The following is a 20,820-nucleotide window of genomic DNA, read 5'->3' on the forward strand; positions in this document are numbered from 1 at the left end:
CAATTAGTGATGAGCAGTCTGCCACAGGGGTCGGTGCTGGGCCCGCAACTGTTCACGACATACATGAAAGATCTGGAAGAGGGGACAAAGTGTAGTGTATCTAAGTTTGCTGATGATACTAAATTGAGTGGAAAAGCAAACTGTGCAGAAGATACGGAGAGTCTGCAGAAAGATATAGATACGTTAAATGAGTGGGCAAGAGTCTGGCAGATGAAATACAATGTTGGTAAGTGCAAGGTCATCCACTTTGGAAGGAAAAATAGAAGAGCAGATTATTATTTAAATGTTAAAAAATTGCAGCATGCTGCTGTGCAGAGAGAATTGGGAGTGCTTGTGCATGAATCACAAAAGGTTGGTTTGCAGGTGCAGCTTGATATCAAGAAGGCAAATGGGATGTTGGCCTTCATTGCTAGAGGGATTGAATTTAAGAGCAGGGAGGTTATGCTGCAACTGTACAGGGTAGTGGTGAGGCCACACCTAGAGTACTGCATACAGTTCTGGTCTTCTTACTTGAGGAAGGATATACTGGCTTTGGAGGCAGTGCAGAGGAAGTTCACCAGATTGATTAAGAGATGAGGGGTTACAGGGTTAGACTATAAGGAGAGATTGAGTCACCTAGGACTGTACTCACTGGAATTTAGAAGAATGAGAGGATACATATAAAATTATGAAAGTGGTAGATAAGATAGAGGCAGGAATTTTGTTTCCACTGATAAGTGAGTCTAGAACTAGGGGACATAACCTCAAGTTTCAGGGGAGTAGATTTACGATGGAGATGAGGAGAATCTATGCAATTCCCTGCCCAATGAAGCAGTGGATGCTACCCCAGTAAATATATTTAAGACAAGGTTGGATAGATTTTTGCACAGTATGGGAATTAAAGGTTAGAAAGAAAAAGCAGGTAGGTGGAGATGAGTCCATGGCCAGATTAGCCATGATCTTAGTGAATGGCGGAGCAGGCTCAACGGGCCAGATGGCCTACTTGTGCTCCAATTTCTTATGTTCTGCAACCTCTCCAAAGCCTTAACATCCCTTCTATAGTGGGGTGACCAGAACTGTACACAATACTCCAAATGTGGCTTAACCGGAGTTTTATGAAGTTGCAACATAACCTCCTGACTTTTGAACTTAGTGCCTTGATGAATAACAGGAAGCATTCCATAAGCCTTCTTAATTACCTTATCGACCTTTGTAGCCACTTTCAAGAAACTATAAACTTTGATCTTAAGGCCTCTCTGCTCAGCAACACTGTTAAGGATCACACCCTTAACAGTGTACTGTCTCCTTGCATTTGCCCTACTTAAGTGCAACATCTCATATTTATGTGGATTAAATTCCATCCACCATTTCTCAGCCCATTTCTGCAAATGATCTCTATCGTACTATATTCTTTGCCAGTCTTCTACACTATCCACAATCCACTAATCTTAGTATCATCCTCAAATTTACTAATGCACCCATCTACATTTTCATCCAAGTCATTTATATACATCACAAATGACAGAGGTTTCAGCACAGATCCCTGCGGAACACCATTAATTACAGACCTCCAGCCCAAATAATCCCCTTCAACCGCTACCTGTTGTCTTCTATGCACAAGGCAGTTCTGAATCCAAACAGCCAATTCATCATGGAGCCCTTTGACTAACTGAAATCCTTCAAACATGCTAGTCTGTAACGTAGTTTTATTTTACTTCCTCACAGAACATTGATATCACTGTCTAGGCCAGCAGTTATTGTGCATACCCAATTACTCCTAAACTGAAAATGCAGTCAATAATCAAACACATTGCTGCATCTAGAGTAATATTTTGGCTAAATTTACTTTCCTGAATGACATTAGAGAACAAGATGGGTTATTAACCACAATCTGTGATATTTTTGGACACCACTTTTGATACAAGCTTTCTAACATCAGCTTTCCTAATTCCCTTGCTCGCTGGTGAGGTTTGAACTTTGATCTGAATTGAAGGTTCATAACTCTGGTCCAGTAACTTAATGACTACCACACAATACCAGCTGTCTTCCACATTAAGGTTCTGATATCAAGGTAATGTTGTGGTATAAACATGTTGCACTGTAAGTTATATTCTACCAAAGCTAATTAGTTATTCAGTGATTGTATGACCTGTGATTACTACAATTATAATTCAGTTTGCTTTCCATTGTAAGCAATTTTCAGACAATATCTCAAACACCAATTAAAATTTGTATTATTTGGCAGTGCTGCCATTTCCAGTGCTTTGTTTTAGAAAATAGCTCTCCATCCTAATCAGGAGTGGAAGTATTGGGGTGGAGGTTGGAGGGGAGGCATTAAGTCACTTTTTCAACTACCTGACATGACAAGTGTTTAAGAGTACTACAGATGGTCCTTTTTGATCACCACTTGGAATGTTCACAGTAAGTAATGGTATGGCATTTCCTTTCAAGACCACATATTCTTGCAGAAGAGCTACTTATCATTACATTTAGAACATTTTCATCCTAGAAGTGACTAGCCTCAGGATAACCTTGAGTATCTCTTGGCCTAGAATACTCAACTGCAGACTACCAAATTTTGACATGGCTAGCAACAGAACTGTCTGAGTGTTTTGACAAGTAATATCAATGGCACAGACAAACTGGCAGTAGTAGAAAGACGACTGCAAGCTTTTCTAAAATAGTACAGCAAGCTTGTGCCCTGCAAAACCAATGCCATTCCTCAAGGTGGCATTTTACCAATCCTACTACTATAAAACTTGGCACAGCTCCTTAGTAGAATAATGATGGTAACTGACAAGTACTCATATGAAATCTTTATGTTAAGTACTGAGTATTTGGTTGGGTGCAGCATCGTGGTCAGATTTCCTTGTGCTAAAAATGTGACAGCCATTGCTAGACAGACTAGACTAAATTCTGCACAAATCACTGCCACATTGTCACTTGACTCCATATTCCACAGCACTGGAATCAGATTTCTTTGCAGACTTCTCAATGTACTATGCATTTCATTTGTGAATACATAATCAAAATTTCTGTAGCTGAAGCACTGCATAGCATTGTCTTCCACGGCTGGCAATGGAGCTATTCCCTGACCTCTATCTTGAATGTTGTTGTTGTTTTGTATGGCAGGTGTATTTCTCTTCACACTTCTAATTGGTTTTTGTCAAGATGATGAAGTGTGGTCTGGTAGGGGCAGATGTGAGTGTCCATTTAGGAGCTGGGGTTTGGATCAATCTTCATTTAGCATCTTGTGCACAGCCATTCCAACATAGGTGGCCTTGAGATGACATTGCCGGATGGAGTCCTTGAAGCATGCAAACCTCCATAAGATGTCGATGTGTTGATCCTCCAATAAATCTCTGCCACTTACGCTCTATTTCACCATATGCAGATCCCACTTCTCTATTATCCTCAAAATTATGTATAAAAGTCAGTATGCAGAATATTTATGAACGAGAAACCATGGAACTGTTATGGTCCAGTCTGTGAAGTCTGTGTTCTGGCTCATGGTTCGGTCTGTGCACTCCAGACGCCGGGTCTTCCGGCGTTCCCTTGTCTCATTTGGGCTTAATCGTAGGCACCTGATTCTTGTCTTGGGGCCAGGAATATAAGTGGATCTGGGTTCAAGGGTGGTTGCTGGTTTGTCTTGTCAGTATCCTGTCCTTGTTTCTGTGGGGTTTGTCTTGTCAGTATCCTGTCCTTGCCTCTGTGTGGGTTTGTTCCATTGGTATCCTGTCCTCGACTCTGTGGTGTAAGTCAGGCTGTCCTTGCTGTTACCCTACAGTGGGATCTGTCCTTCCTGGTCCTTGCCTCTGTTGGGTAAGTCAGGCTGTCATTGCCGTTACCCTGAGGCTGGACTGTTCCCTTCCTTCCCTCCAGAACCTTGCCCTGCAACCTGTGCCTGGGGTCTTGCCTCGCCCTTTTGGAACTGTCTGTCCGTGTCATGCCTTTGCTAGGTAGGTCCAGCCATTTTGCCGCTACCTAGCGTTGGGAATTGCCTCTCCGTGTCCACACCTTCACTAGGTAGGTCCGGTCATTTTGCTGCTATCTAGCGTTGGGAACTGCCTCTGCATGTCCACGCCTTCGCTAGGTAGGTCCAGCCGTTTTGCCGTAACCTAGCGTTGGGAACTGTCTCGTCGTGTTCAGCATTCTGTGTAATGAGTCCCGGCCCTACATCCTGTATCCAAGGAGGGGTCCCGGCTCTGTGTTCTGTGTAATGAGCTCTGGCTCTACGTCCTGTACCCAAGGAGGCTCTGCATTCTCATCTTGTCGATGTGCCTCGCCCAGTCCAGGAGTACCTTGCCCAGCCCGGTGCTGGGATTCCCTCGTCCTGAGCTGGGATTCCCTCGTCCTGAGCTGGGGATCCCTTGTCCTGTCCAGGAGTATCACATCCAGTCCTGTGCCTCTCCTCGTCTTGTCCGAGCCTGGTTCTGGAGTCCGAGCCCGAGTCAAGACCCAGGTTTTGGGTCCTTGTCCAGTTTCTAGCTCTGAGTCCAAGCCCAGGCTCCTCGTTCCCAGTTCCACGTCCTGATTCCACGATCCTTGTCAAGTCTTAGCCCAGGCCTGGAATCCTTGTCTCGTCCGGGGCCTGTGTCATGTCCAGCATCCTTTCTTCCTCACTTCCCTTGCTTCCTTCTTATGCCTAGTCCTGTTCCTGGTTGTTCAGTGTCTGTGTCTTGCTTTTGGGTCCACTCCCACCACCCACATTATGACAGGAACATTTTGCTTTAATTAACACAGGTTTTGTCTCTGCTGAACAAATCATAGTGCATGGTATCTGAAATAAATAATGACCAAAGGACAATTTTCTGATGGGAAGGGGAAGTAGGAGATGGATCTGGACTGTGACATCGCTTTAAAACCAAAAGGTAGCAATAATGGCGAGGGAAATGTGCTAGTTTTGACCTTAGCAGCAAGCTTCCCAACTTAACATTCTTTTGATGTATATGATGTAAAGGCTCCCTCATTCCAGTATGGCTCCTACTGTCTCAGTGTTGTGTCACCTTGTAAGAGCGAATTATGTCAGTGACCATCTTGTAACTTGTTTCGATGATAATGGCTTCATAACCGAATAGATAGCAGCAAGTGCAATCTGCGTGTGATGACATAGAGATGACAGAAATTGTTGATTGGTGAACTTTGTGGGTTTATAGTAAATTGAAAAGTGACTGTAATTAAAATTACAAATGGTAGAATATGGCATTTGCAGATCTATTTACTGACTTTCGGCTCTGCATCTAGTTCTAGGCACAGTGACCACCAGGGTTATTTGGTCCTCAGACCAAAAGTGGACACAGTATGTTTAATTTTTTTTGTATTATGTATATTACGAATATTTAGAATGAAAACTGAAAAAATCATTCTTTCGATCTTATGTATTAATTGAAAGGCATAATGAAATACTGTACAAAGAAAATCTTTAACATTTCATAAACATTTTCTCAAATGCCTTTAATAAATATCCATAGTCTATAAATGCTATCCAGATTAATTTCACATCCAGATGAAAGACATGTTTTAATCCTCATTAGATCATCCAAATGTTCCACTTCTGGTCTGTTTCTGGATTTACATTTAATTAAATTAATTAGACTAAATTCACATTCACAGTCAGCACGAGAAACTTGAAATGTTCCAACAATGTTAACAAGAATTAAGAGTTCTTCAACTTAGTCTTTTCTAAGCAAGTAGTTCAACACATCAGTGAACATCTTAATTGAAACAATCTTAACTTTCTCAGAAATTTGAAATTTGAAATCACAGTATTGCTGTCATATTTCTTAACAGTAGGTGCATATTTTTTGTCCATTGTACAATATTCTCTTTTTCAAATTCAAAATTAATTGTGTTAGCAATTGTAACAGGAACAAAAGCTTGCCATTCTCTGAACTCATCATCAGGAAATCTATTACCCAAGTGATTACACACATGTTGAGTGAATACCATTAATCTCTCCAAGCATAACATATGTCCTGTCTGACATAAACATCGCCATCTTTTGAAAATCAAAATTTTTGTTGATTTAAAAAAAAAGTTTTATCACTATTGTCAATGCAGTAACATGCAGCAAATTTCAAAATATCCACAAACACAATTGTATAGGAAATTTCATTTTCTGGTCCAAACAAATTTTTCTGTACAGATATGTCTGTATTTTCATCCACAATTAATGTATAGAAAGCAGATTTCTGTAATCTTCCATTATCTGTTTCTGAAGCACAAAGCCGATGTATTCAACGAAGTCCATGGTTCTTGCTGCATAACTATGGCAATTTTACATATTTTACCACATGCATGATTTTCTTGTAAGAAATGCACAGAAGCATTAATTTTAATTGTTAAGTTAATGTTATTGATTACCACTTTGACCATATTAGAGTTGACTTCTTTTGTGCAACTGTTTCACTCTTGCTTCACGCTCTTTTGGAGTTTCAGTTAACATGCACAGAATTCCACATATCTTCTGGTTGCATAATTTGGCAACTGCAGCTATATACATTCTCTGGTTAAGATGCAGTTTTAAGTAATCAAACTTCAATTCTTCCCATCTTTTTCCACTACTGAACTCAGCCCCAACTTTCACTTCTGCACAAGAAGTGCAAACAATATTACATCTTGAACTGTAAAAAATACCTCACATTTTTATTTTTTGTTTTTGATTCAAAAGACTGTCATTCAGTATCTATGAGTTGTAAAATCAATTCTACCTTAAATTTTATACAAGCTTTGTTCTTCAAAGCATTTAACTCTTCTGCTTTTCTCTGCAACATCCTTAGGATACTAATAATAATCATCATTATTTCAGAAAACAAAAATAATTATTATTATTTGAGAATTCAAAATAATTATTATTTGAAAAATGTAACAAGTCCAAAAATTATAATTTTAATGAAGTAACCACGAGCATGCAAACAATTCTACAGAAATGAATTTTTACTGTATTTTGTTCCAACAATTTTTTAATTTAAAAATTCTTATTAGATTATGATTTTTTGAAAGATTACTTACCAAAAAAGTCAGAGTATAGATTTTTAAAAATCAAACAAACACAAACCACAACTCACAAGTAAATTATGTTAGGCAGTCGAAACAACAGACAGGAACAATGGCAAAAATTGAATGTTTTACGCAGATGGCAGTTTATTAAGAATGAGCTACTGACTTCCATGCTGTGTTTATTGTTACAATTTGTAACTGTTGTAACTTGAAACACTGACAAAAGTACATTAAACCTCTAAAATGTTTTGAAGTAAAAGTTGTGGTACATATATTATTTAGAAAATGTATGGATTATATTCACTAACACTGAATTAATTGCAAGGGTATTTCACAATTATATTAGCATTATATAAAAGAAAATTCCATCTGGACAGCAACAAAAACTATGTACGTGGGAGCAGTTCAGTTACTGTGTGGGTGCACACCTATGCAGCTTAGAGGGAACAGAGCTAGGTATAGAATCCAAATTCCTTAGAGGTCCATATATCATAATCACCTGAGGAATGACAGCAAACTACTCTATCCATGATGCATCTCTTCTTTAACAGAGGTAACTAATTGCTACAGAGTTGATTTCAGAACCATAGTTAGCTTTGAACAATATGAATTATTGAACTATTTACAAGAGAGCTAAAAATTCTAGTTGTGATCAGCTGCGAAAAGTGGGTAAGAAACGTTAAGTAAGTCATTACCATGCAGATTTCTAAATTTCACCCATTGTCTATGAAATTGCTACAGGAAAATAGTCTTATAGTGCCAAGAGAAGGACATCTTTATCACCCAGAAAGATTAGGGAAAGTTCCTTCTGTTTACTCGCCAGGCAATTTATGCACTTCCACTGGTTCTAAGGGTTTTCATAAACTGTATGGGCAATGCATCCATCAAATGTGCCAAGTGTGTAACCATAATGAAGGTCACACTGGTCTGTACCAAATTCCCCAGGAGCATTTCAGAAGTGTCCATACAAAGTTCACCTTACACCTCTTATGTTCAGAGATGTCATAAACTGACAAACTATTATTTTGCAAGACAAGAGCAGCATATTTGGAAATTCCTTCATTTTTCCACAGTGCATCCAAGTTCCAATCTAGCACAACCTAGATGTAAATATACTTTTCTTCATGGTGATGGATCCAAATACTAGAATAATATTCCCAAACACTCTGTATCTTCAGTTCAAACTGCAATGCAATGGTTTAATGCAGTGGCTCATCACCATGCTGCTTCTGTTCTGTTAACCAGAAGACTTCCAAATTTTATCTATGCAGTGACACTTTAAATAGAGCAGAGTTGCACCATGGGTTATTATAAATAATTGTACATTATGCCTATAACCATATAACAATTACAGCACGGAAACAGGCCATCTCGGCCCTTCTAGTTGGTGCCAAACACTCACTCTCACCTAGTCCCACTAACATGCACTCAGCCCATAACCCTGCATTCCTTTCCTGTCCATATACCTATCCAATTTTACTTTAAATGACAATATCGAACCTGCCTCTACCACTTCTACTGGAAGCTCATTCCACACAGCTACCACTCTCTGAGTAAAGAAATTCCCCCTCGTGTTACCCCTAAACTTTTGCCCCCTAACTCTCAACTCATGTCCTCTTGTTTGAAACTCCCCTACTCTCAATGGAAAAAGCCTATCCACATCAATTCTATCTATCCCCCTCATAATCTTAAATAACTCTATCAAGTCCCCCCTCAACCTTCTACGCTCCAAAGAATAAAGACCTAACTTGTTCAACCTTTCCCTGTAACTTAGGTGCTGAAACCCAGGTAACATTCCAGTAAATCTTCTCTGCACTGTCTCGATTTTGTTGATATCTTTCCTATAATTCAGTGACCAGAACTGTACACAATACTCCAAATTCGGCCTCACCAATGCCTTGTACAATTTTAACATTACATCCCAACTCCTATACTCAATGCTCTGATTTATAAAGGCCAGCATACCAAAAGCTTTCTTCACCACCCTATCCACATGAGATTCCACCTTCAGAGGACTATGCACCATTATTCCTAGATCACTCTGTTCTACTGCATTCTTCAATGCCCTACCATTTACCATGTATGTCTTATTTTGATTATTCCTACCAAAATGTAGTACCTCACACTTATCAGCATTAAACTCCATCTGCCATCTTTCAGCCCACTCTTCTAACTGGCCTAAGTCTCTCTACAAGCTTTGAAAACCTACTTCATTAGCCACAACGCCACATATCTCAGTATCATCTGCATACTTACTAATCTGATTTACCTCCCCATCATCCAGATCATTAATGTATATGACAAGCAACATTGGACCCAGTACAGATCCATAGAACACTACAGCACAGCACATGCCCTTCAGCCCTCCATGTTGTGCTGACCCATATAATCCTTTAAAAAAAGTACTAAACCCACACTACCCCATAACCCTCCATTTTTCTTTCATCCATGTGCCTGTCCAAGAAGCTTTTAAATACCCCTAATGTTTTAGCCTCCACCACCATCCCTGGCAAGTCATTCCAGGCACTCACAACCCTCTGTGTAAAAAAACTTACCCCGATGTCTCCCCTAAACTTCCCTCCCTTAATTTTGTACATATGCCCTCTGGTGTTTGCTATTGGTGCCCTGGGAAACAGGTACTGACTATCCATCCTATCTATGCCTCTCATAATCTTGTAGACCTCTATCAAGTCCTTCTCATTCTTCTACGCTCCTAAGAGAAAAGTCCCAGCTCTGCTCCCTGAGGCACACCACTAGTCACCGGCCTTCAAATTTGACAAACAGTTATCCACCACTACTCTCTAGCATCTCCCATCCAGACACTGTTGAATCCATTTTACTACTTCAATATTAATACCTAACGATTGAACCTTCCTAACTAACCTTCCGTGTGGAACCTTGTCAAAGGCCTTACTGAAGTCCTTATAGACAACATCCACTGCTTTACCCTTATCAACTTTCCTAGTAACCTCTTCAAAAAATTCAATTAAGATTTGTCAAACATGACCTTCCACGCACAAATCCACGTTGACTGTTCCTAATCGAACCCTGTCTATCCGGATAATTATATATACCATCTCTAAGAAAACATTCCATTAATTTACCCACCACTGATGTCAAACTTACAGGCCTATAATTGCTAGGTTTACTCTTAGAACCCTTTTTAAACAATGGAACAACATGAGCAATACACCAATCCTCCGGCACCATCCCCGTTTCTAATGACATTTGAAATATTTCTGTCAGAGCCCCTGCTATTTCTACACTAACTTCCCTCAAGGTCTTAGGGAATATCCTGTCAGGACGCGGAGATTTATCCACTTTTATATTCCTTAAAAGCACCAGTACTTCCTCCTCTTTAATCATCATAGTTTCCATAACTTCCCCACTTGTTTCCCTTACCTTACACAATTCAATATCCTTCTCCTTAGTGAATACCGAAGAAAAGAAATTGTTCAAAAGCTCCCCCATCTCTTTCGGCTCCACACATAGCTGTCCACTCTGATTCTCTAAGGGACCAATTTTATCCCTCACTATCCTTTTGCTATTAATATAACTGTAGAAACCCTTTGGATTTATTTTCACCTTACTTGCCAAAGCAACCTCGTATCTTCTTTTAGCTTTTCTAATTTATTTCTTAAGATTCTTTTTACATTCTTCATATTCCTCGAGCACCTCATTTATTCCATGCTGCCTATATTTATTGTAGATCTCTCTCTTTTTCCGAACCAAGTTTCCAATATCGCTTGGAAACCATGGCTCTCTCAAACTTTTAACCTTTCCTTTCAACCCAACAGGAACATAAAGATTCTGTACCTTCAAAACTTCACCTTTAAATGACCCCCATTTCTCTATTACTATCTTCCCATAAAACAAATTGTCCCAATCCATCCCTTCTAAATCCTTTTGCATCTCCTCAAAGTTAGCCTTTCTCTAATCACAAATCTCAACCCTGGGTCCAGTCCTATCCTTCTCCATAATTATATTGAAACTAATGGCATTGTGATCACTGGACCCTAAGTGCTCCCCAACACATTCCTCCATCACCTGACCTATCTCATTCCCTAACAGGAGATCCAACACTGCCCTTTCTCTAGTTGGTACCTCTGTGTATTGCTGCAAAAAACTATCCTGCACACATTTTACACACTCCAAACCATCTAAAGCCTACTAAAGTCTCAAGGTGAAAAACCTAGAAGTGAAAACTAATTTGTACAGTTCAGTTGCTATTGCTATTTCTAACATTTTCATTTGACAAATAGATTTTCTGATCTACACAATATATTCAGCATGATAGAATATGTTAGAATAGACCAACCAAATTTAGTGCATGGTAAGAACAAAAATGGAAATATGAAGAGTATATGTCCAACAAAGGCTGTCTCAAATTGAGTTGTGAGCAACTTGATGCATACATACCGAAATCCCAGAAAAGCTTCTGCCAAGTTCATTTTATCTTCATTACTTCCTCTTTTGCCTTTCTTTTTTTTCTTTGCCATTTTCAGTTCAAGATGATTAGAGCTGCAAAACATTTTCAAAGTAATAATGTTAATTGAGGAATAACTTTGACAAGTCATATGTGGCATGAGCTTGTGTCATTCAAAAGGCTGATGCATGAACAGTCAACTACAATGGCCAGATACATTAGTAATTGTTAGCCATTCGAGTGACTAGAAATATTTATTGAAATGATCGGTTTCCCCAACAGAAAACTGACTGCAATGCAAAAAGAAACAGAAATATGAAAAGGGTACCTAATACAAGACTTGTACATTGCATCTCTTAACTACTTTTATTCACACCACCATACAAATGCAAAACTTTTCATCTACAATCATTGGATTTCAACATCCAGTCATAGTAGCACACTTCCTTCCATCTCCTTCTGTTGCTACTGTAACACTGTATCTTTTACTCTTCTCACCACAACTTTGAATGCTGAGCATATTATTCAAACTCGGCATTCAATGTCTTGAATATGCTCATTAAGTTAAAGATTGCATGTCAGATTGACCAAAATATGAAGGAGCAGAAGGATAATAAAAGAATCATTTACAAAATACTCCTTTGGAATGTTGTAGCAAAAAAAAGTGATGAATTATTAAGGGGGACGTAATTCAGGGTCGATCGAATAAGCCTGCTTATCTTTCTTGCTGAATAATTTTATTGTGCACCTAAAAATAATATTACATTAAACCTTTAACAGAAGTTTTGGAAGAGCACAGATTACCAAACCCAATAGGATACGAATAATACATCTTATTGGTGTCAACAATATATGCTCCTGAAAATGCAAACAATGTGGTGCTCAATGCACAACAATAGTAGTACCTTCAGTACACCTAATACACATAAGATTCTTGCAGCTTATTATTTTTTAATTCACCAAAAGAATTACTAGGTACAAGGGTAACACTGAGGTTTGGTCAACAGATTTAAATACCCTAGCTGAAGAATTTCCTCGTACAGCTAATCAGTCAATATCAGAGATCTTACTGCATGAAATTAAATATTTAACAAATTAATTTATTTAACAAATACTTCTTGAACAATGTTTCAATAATTGTAGTAAATCCCTGCTAACCAAAAGAAAAATGCTGCAATCAATCTCATTGTTTTGGACTCAAAATTTCTGAATTAAATCTACACCCTTATTAACTGAGTTTCTCAACAATACTTAGTTCAAGAAATTTGGAAAAAATGATTTAGTATGAGATTCTTTATTAGCTGGATTTATCTGACAGTTCAAACTTGTACTCAAATTTAGGCCCAATAATACAAGTACACTACTGATGTAAATCGAATAACAAAACATTATAATGAATACCAAAGTCCCACAGAAAACAATAAGAGCCATAGTCAGATTATTTACTTTTAGTAATACTGGATGACAAATTCAGGCTAAGACATTGGAAGAATTCAAATGCTCTTTTTCAAATACCGTTTGCATTTGACACTACATGCAAAGACTTCTGCTACCCACAAACAAAAGCAGGGCTCTTACCGCTTTAATTTTTGAACTAATTGGTCATACTTTTTTAATAGTTCAATGGAAAAAAAGTCATCAAAAATGCATTCTCCCAAGAGCAACAAGGCTATAGCTGTAATGCATCAGAGTCATAAAAATATGGAAAACATGCAACAGGTTATTTACCCAATTTGTCTGTTCCAGTTTAAGAAAAATCCATGGACCAGCAGCTCAGACAAAGGTTCAAAGGTTCAAAAGGTCCAATTTAATGTCAGAGAAATGTATACAATATACATCCTGAAATACTTTCTCTTCACAAACATCCACAAAAACAGAGAAGTGCCGCAAAGAATGAACGACAGATAAACGTAAGAGCCCCAAAGTCCCTCCAGCAAACTCCCCTCCTGCGCGGAAGCGGCAGTGAGCAACAATCCCCGCTCCCCTCACCGGCAAAAAAAAAAAACAAGCATCAGCACCATCACCAAGCACTCAAACATGAGCAAAGCAATAGCAAAGACACAGACTTGCAGTTACCCCAAAGGCTTTGCGTTACACCTGACATTCGACATCCCACAAGTTCTCTCTCTCTCCCTAATAAGGGAGAAAAAGGTGTCTCCATTTTCTCAGCGAGCGGGGAGACATAACAAACAACTCACTGGTTTACAATATTAAAAAAGTTGAAATGTTATAAGTCTTTCGACTTTTTCAGACATCTGTCCTCCTGTAGTCTTTGCCCCACCAAATAGAACATTTGCTATGCCTCTTGAACCAGCTTAACAACATTTTTTCTCACCTGTAAATTAGCTTTGAACATCCACTCCGAAGTTCCTTTATAATACCATCATTTATATCCTGCCATTTATTTTATATTCCCTTGCAAAGATGCACCTTCCCAAATATTTTGCCTCTTATGTTTTGTAACTTCAAATCATTAAACTAATTCAAAGGAAGACACTGGAGTCCAAAGTATGAGTCTAACTTTATGGTTTACTTTAAGTGAGGTGCACCTGTATCACATGGTAGCATGATAATGTATACAATTCATGTATTTATACATATAGCTCATAATGAACTATTTAAATGAACAAAAATACATACACAAGATTACTCAAATATTAAATACACAACACTCCTCCCTGCCTAGCTATAAACTCCAACTCAATAGAGAATGCATCTCAACTATATTCAGAGTATACTATATAATTCAACTATAATTCAAATATAATACACAGGCAGCCAGAACTTTGTAAAATTTAAATTACCCCATTCAGGCCTAAAGATTTAATCACTGTGGAGGATTTCCTACTATTGTGGGATAATGTCTTTCCTGACAAGAGAGATCACCCTACTTGGCAGGTGAGATTTGTGGCTGTGAAACAACCTCTAATGCCTCCTCATTAGTGGTTGTAAGAGTTGACTCTGAGACTGCAGGAAGTGGTTCTGACAACTCTGGACACCTTTCTTCTCCTTCTAGTTTGTGCATCTTGATCTTCGGAAGTTGCATTTAGTTCACTGGAGTATTCTCTTATTAATTCTTCTATTGCTTCCTTCACAATCTGATCTCTCCTCTTGGTTTTCTCATCCACATCATCTGACAAAATCCTCTGTTTTCGTATCTCCATTGACTCCTTTCTTTTTTGCCTTCCATTAATCCAGATGGGCTTTGGTCTTTGCATCTACTTTTACCAGTGGCTTTTCTGTCTCCCAATTGAAGTTCATGCAATAACCTTAATGCACACAGAGTAGATTCTGGTTCTTTAAACTTACAAAAGATGAATGCTTGCAACTTTCCTGAAACTCCTTGAACTCTCTTCCAGCTTAAAACAAAGCCATTTTTTGTAAGTAACTGCCTGATTACCACATCAGAAGCTTTCTCAGAAACAATGTCTACAAAAAGTGTTGTAGTCAGACCACTGTTTTTGTCATTTTCACAATTCCTCTGAGCAGCATGATTCTTCCTTAGTCCAATATGATTTCCAAACAGAGGCACAGAGGTTAGCACCAACACCTGTTTGACCTCTGTTGGGCAAAGGTTGATGGTGTTCAGCATGGAGACTGTTGAAGCATCATCCAGTACCTTTCATAATTCACTTTCAGTTGACTTTATTGTAGGGGATGAGGTATGCAAATTGTGGATGGATCTCTAATCAAGTTGTAGTTGTCTCAGCCAATCACATCACTGCAACTCTGGCCCTGCTATTCGTACCACATACAAGCTCAATGTGGCTTGTTGGTTGTCGTATTTCACTGTCACGAATCTCATTCCCACAGGAGAAATCTTTTCTCCAGTATAAGTTCTTAGTTGGATATCTACTGGCTTCGGCTTAGTATCTTTGAAATACCATTCATACTAATTTTGTGGAATGATTGAAACAGCTGAACCGGTGTCCAATTCCTTTTTAATTAATTTGCCGTTCACTTCTGGCATAAGCCACAATGCTCGTCTGTTGTTAAGTTTTCACATTTTAAATCTCAAGGCCATACAGTCCTGTGTCACTCTCACCATTATCAGATTTTTCATAAACAGCATGCAGATTAGTGCTTTTTGAAAATGCAACTTTTTACCTTTTTCTCTTCTCTATGTAGTCCACTTATTTTTGTCTGCCCAACATACTCCTTGGTATGTGTCCTACTTTGTTGAATTTTATGCAAGTTTCACTCTTAAATCTGCATTGATCCCCTGCCACAACAGTAACACAATTTGGTCGGCTAGGCCAGTTTCTATTTAGACCTTGCACTTTTATTCACACTGACTTTCACTCCTGACTGCAACTCAATTGCATCTGTCTGTGATTTCAAATGCTCTTCTAAGTATGAGTTGTGCTTCTTTTTGATTCTGCTTATGAAACCTAAAGCATTTTGCAATCAACAATGGCTTCAGTTTCAAATGTTCCTCCATTACTTTGACAATATCAGCAAAACTCATTTCTGCTGATTTGGTTAGAGAGGTCAAACTTTGAAGCAAACTGTATGCCTTTAAACCCAATACAATCAGCAAAATTACTACTTGTTTCTCATTGGCTATTTCATTTATTTCAATGTTCTGTTTGTTCAGTACATAAAATCCAGTTATCTGTTGTATTATCAAAAGCGTCCATCTTTCTGATATTGCCAGCCATTTCTGCTTTTTTTAAATGATTATTATCACCCTGTACTTAATCATTATGAACCCATAAATACTTAAGTTTTCTGCCATTTTTTAACTGGACTATCTATGCACATGCTGCTCTGCTTTTTAAAAAATTCAACTGTTCTTTATTTTGTTTTAGTTTTATTATCTTGCTATGCTTCAGCCGGTTGGTAGCCATATTGTATTCATTTAAAAAAACACACCATCACCACTGTAATGTTTTGTAATCTCAAAACATTAAACTAATTCAAAGGAAGTCACCCAAGTCCAAAAGGGGCACCTAACTCTGTGTCTTACTTTAAGCAAGGCATGCCCATATCATGTGATAGCGTAATAACATATGTATAAATATGTGAACTGCATACAATTCATAATGAATTATTTAAATGAACAAGAATGCTTAATCGACCTATTTTATGTTGTTATGTACCCCGTAACTGGGTCACTTACCAGCAAAGATAGGGAGGTCCGTTGAAGTCTGATGGTACTATTTTTAACAGTATTTATTGATAAAAATACACAAAAATAATATCAATGCAAACATACAGATAATATACGTCGTCAATACTAAATCTAAAAGCGTGGGTATAATAATAATCAATAAGAAATAGCTCTATCGTTGTCTAGGGGATAATGTATTGTCCGATGGAAATATAAAGGTCACTCAAGTTCATTCAGGCTGCAGCTTTTGGTTGGAGAGAGAGACGGATTTTTAGAACTTGCCCGTTTTTCCTTTTTATGATGTCGATCCTTCGAAATGTTGTCGGTGGTGATCTCTTCTTTAGCTAAGCCGTCTTCTGTGGTAAGGCCCCAATCCCGGGCAACGGGAAAGGACACACGTGGGCCCTCCACCGGCTGTCGCTATTAAACGCTGTCACAGGATTTCTAGCGTTTCTCCTGGTGCATCTAAAGGGGTTGTTCCCCAGACCTTCTTTTATCCTTACTCACGGGGTCTCAGATGTCAATCAGGTTGGAATGATGCCATCCCTCAACCAGCCCACTCTGGTCATTCCCTGAGGGCTTCAAATAGTACAGTACTCAATACACAATTCCGTCTCCAAGAGACAATGGCCGTTTTCCGTGGCTTTGTATCGCTGAGGGGCCAGGACATTCCAAACCCCTTGTGGATTCTGCGTGTCCCTCTCTCATTTCCTGGGTCCCAGACCTGCATTAATAGCGATCTTGCGATTCTCAAAAAGGAAGGGGCTACTTTGTACCCTTCGGCCCCTCAGAGTTGGGGCACAGTCGTAGCAATGTATATACACACACACACACACATAAGATTACTCAAATAATACTTAAATATTAGAGTCATAGGTTCCGGTGACATCATCATCCAGAATGGCAGCTTAAATCTATAGCTCCTGTGGAAAAATGCATATTTTGCCCTGTTAATCCATCAAATATAAGATCTTTCGAAAATAACTGAATTGATAAGGGGGGCAAGAATGGGGAAAAAGAATGGAGGTTAAAAAAGCGTCACTGCGGAGCCTATGGACGAGAAAGGTGCAGCGAGCAGCTCTCCTACCCAAACGCGTGGAGGCGAGGCTGACGATGGGCCTCGCTCAGGCAAAGCGGCAAATGTGATCAAAATTCTGGAAGAGACACAGGAGTTCCAAAAAGACATAACACAGCAACTAAATAATATCAAGTTAGAGCTCGCCAACGTCAATCAAAAAATAGTGGTGGCAGAAACAGGAATTGAGAAGGTCAAATGCAAAACGTGGAACAGATACTAAGTAAGATGATAAAAATATTAAATCAACAATAAAGTAAACTGATTGACCTGGAGGGAAGATCACGACGGAAAAATATCAGGATATACAATGTTCCTGAAGGAGCGGAGGGTTTGTCTATGACAGAGTTTGTACGTAAGTTGCTGTGGGACGCGCTAGAGATTCCTTCGACTATGGAGCTTGAAATTGAGAGGGCGCATTGTGCGCTCACCCTGCGGCCTACTGGAGACAGAAAAGATAAGCCACGTTCAATAGTAATTAGATTCCTTCGATCCAATACCAAGGTGGAGATTCTACAAAGGGCCTGGGGTAAGAAGAGGGTGTTTTGGGATGGTAAGTTAATATATTTCAATCAAGGTTACCCCCCGGCGGACCTGCAGAGACGTAAAGAATACTCTGAAGTAAAGCGAATATTAAAGCAAGGGAAGATTAGATTTCAAACCCCATACCCTGCTAAACTTCGAGTGTTTTTTGAAGATGGGATCCAACTATATCGGACAGTGTAAGAGGCGACTACAGACATGAAGGCCAGAGGGCTGCCCGTCAGCAGGATCAAACCGAGGGAAAGCCTGGCTGAGCAGCTATTCTGCTCTGCTTGGGAAATAGTGAGAAAATCGAGAAAGCAGGGGGCGAGAGAAATATATCAGGAAGAGACTGGGAGTTTTCCGAAGACAGCCCTCATCTCCTCCAGAAGAGCCATAAGGTTTGGCTAACTTTAAAAGTGTTGAGAAGCTAAACGGAAGCAAAAATAGACAGTGATATACCTATCTCGATAAATACTTATTACAATGTGGATTTTTTTATTACTCAATTATTCATTCATTCACTCCTTTTTCCCCACCTAAATGAGTATATATATAGGAGGAATACAAAGGGAAATCTTTTTTGTGTAATGGATATAGATTTGTTCACTTACTTTTATGGGTACTGCAACAGGGGCCCTCAACTGACAGGTAGGAAGGGCTATCCCCCACAGCCAGATATTTCCTCTAGCTCAACCCAGGGTCATCTGCTAGAGACCTCAGCCTTGGAATCACACCATGTTGTCTTTTTTTAATTATTCACATTTCTTGGTTCTTAATTGTTTAGGGAGTAGATCGATTAAGTTTTATTCTGCTAATTTCAATGATATATTGACAGATAAATACACATGGCTAAGGACAAAGTAAAATTCATTTCTTTTAATGTCAATGGGCTGTTAATTCCAATCAAATGTAGTAGAATTCTATCCAAAATGAAAAAACAAGCCCATGTAGTATATTTAAAAGAAACTCACTTAAGTGATAATGAACATGGAAAACTAAAGAGAATATGCTTCACTAATTTGTTTTTCTCCACATACAAATCAGGACATAGGAGTGGAGTTGCTATTCTTATCTCAAGCAAGCTAAATTTTGATAAAGTATTTGAAATGAGAGATAAGGAGGGCAGATATATTCTGTTAAGGAGGAATATTGACGGAAATTGTTACTCTATTGAATATATACGCACCCCCAGAAGTGATATTAGTTTCTTTCAGAAAATTACTAATATTATGGTAACAGAAACAGAAAGTCTCCTGATATGTGGGGGAGACTTAAATTTACAATTACAACCAAAGTTAGACTCTTCCAACAGAAAAACCTGTGAAACAAAATCCTTACATAAGAAAGTTAATACACTTTTTGAGGATGTTGGTCTACATAGAACAGAACACAGAACAACACAGCACAGTACAGGCCCTTCGACCCACAATGCTGTGCCGACCCTTAAACCCTGCCTCCCATATAACCCCCCACCTTAAATTCCTCCATATACCTGTCTAGTAGTCTCTTAAATTTCACTAGTGTATCTGCCTCCACCACTGACTCAGGCAGTGCATTCCATGCACCAACCACTCTCTGAGTAAAAAACCTTCCTCTAATATCCCCCTTGAACTTCTCACCCCTTACCTTAAAGCCATGTCCTCTTCTATTGAGCAGTGGTGCCCTGGGGAAGAGGCACTGGCTGTCCAATTGATATATGGAGGGACCTTTTCCCCGACAGAAGAGATTATACTCATTATTCTGCTCCCTATTCTGTATACACAAGAATAGACTATTTCATAACATTTGGAAAAGACAAAGACAAAACAAACACCTGTGGAATTGGGACAATAGATGTAAGTGACCACGCACTTATATATTTACCTGTTGATTTTGACCTACAACCAAAGAATACTATTTGGAAACTAAATTCAAGTTTACTCAATGATCCCTACTTTAAGGAACAAATTAAAAAAGACATTGGTCTTTACTTAGAATTCAATGATAATGGAGAGTTTTCACCTCCCATTCTATGGGATACTCTCAACGCTGTTTTAAGAGGGAAAATTATAGTGATATCTTCATATAAGAAAAAGTTAAGGAATAAAACATTAGAGGGATTAAAAAATAGGCTGAAGGAACTAGGAAAAAAAACACAAATTGAATTTGACACAGGATACATTAGAGGAAATTTTAAAAATTAGGAATGAAATTAATAGTTTGGCTACACAAGAAATCAGGAAAAATTTAATGTTTCTGAAACAGAGACATCATGAAAGTAGATCTAAGTCTATGAAAATACTAGCATCGAAACTGACAAAAAAGATAGCAGAAAATACAATGCATAGAATTAGGAATCCAAGAACAAAATTGATTTAAAAAAAAAGCTTAGTGAAATTCAAGAAGGTTTTGAAGTGTTTTACAAAACTCTATTTTCCAAAGTTCCAGGGGGAAGCATAACTCAAATTGACACCTTCCTGAATTCTCTAGAGTTACCCACTTTAAGCGAAGAACAACATAGAATGATGACTGTTGACATAACTGAAATTGAACTAACAGCTGCAATAAGTAGGTTTAAATTAAGCAAGTCACCAGGATCAAATGGGTATATGGCAGAGTGGTACAAAGAATTTAAAAATGAGTTAATTCCTGTCTTACTCCCCACACTGAACTGGGCTCTAAAAAAGGCACAAATCCCACCCAGCTGGAAGGAAGTGATAATCT

General features: G+C 38.6%; 1 protein-coding gene across 3 annotated transcripts in view; it reads right to left on the reverse strand.

Annotated features, from left to right (window-relative positions):
• The window catches only part of ccdc83 (coiled-coil domain containing 83), a 92,024-nt gene that overhangs the window by 61,267 nt on the left and 9,937 nt on the right, over positions 1-20,820 (reverse strand). For all 3 annotated transcript variants that reach the window (XM_073043425.1, XM_073043426.1, XM_073043424.1), the window contains exon 2: positions 11,398-11,499. In XM_073043425.1, coding sequence (XP_072899526.1) covers positions 11,398-11,477 — 80 coding nt within the window. In that variant the 5' untranslated portion in view covers positions 11,478-11,499. The remainder of the gene's footprint in view (positions 1-11,397; positions 11,500-20,820) is intronic.

This window comes from Hemitrygon akajei, chromosome 4, assembly GCF_048418815.1.
Source record: "Hemitrygon akajei chromosome 4, sHemAka1.3, whole genome shotgun sequence".
NCBI classification, from domain to species: Eukaryota; Metazoa; Chordata; class Chondrichthyes; order Myliobatiformes; family Dasyatidae; genus Hemitrygon; species Hemitrygon akajei.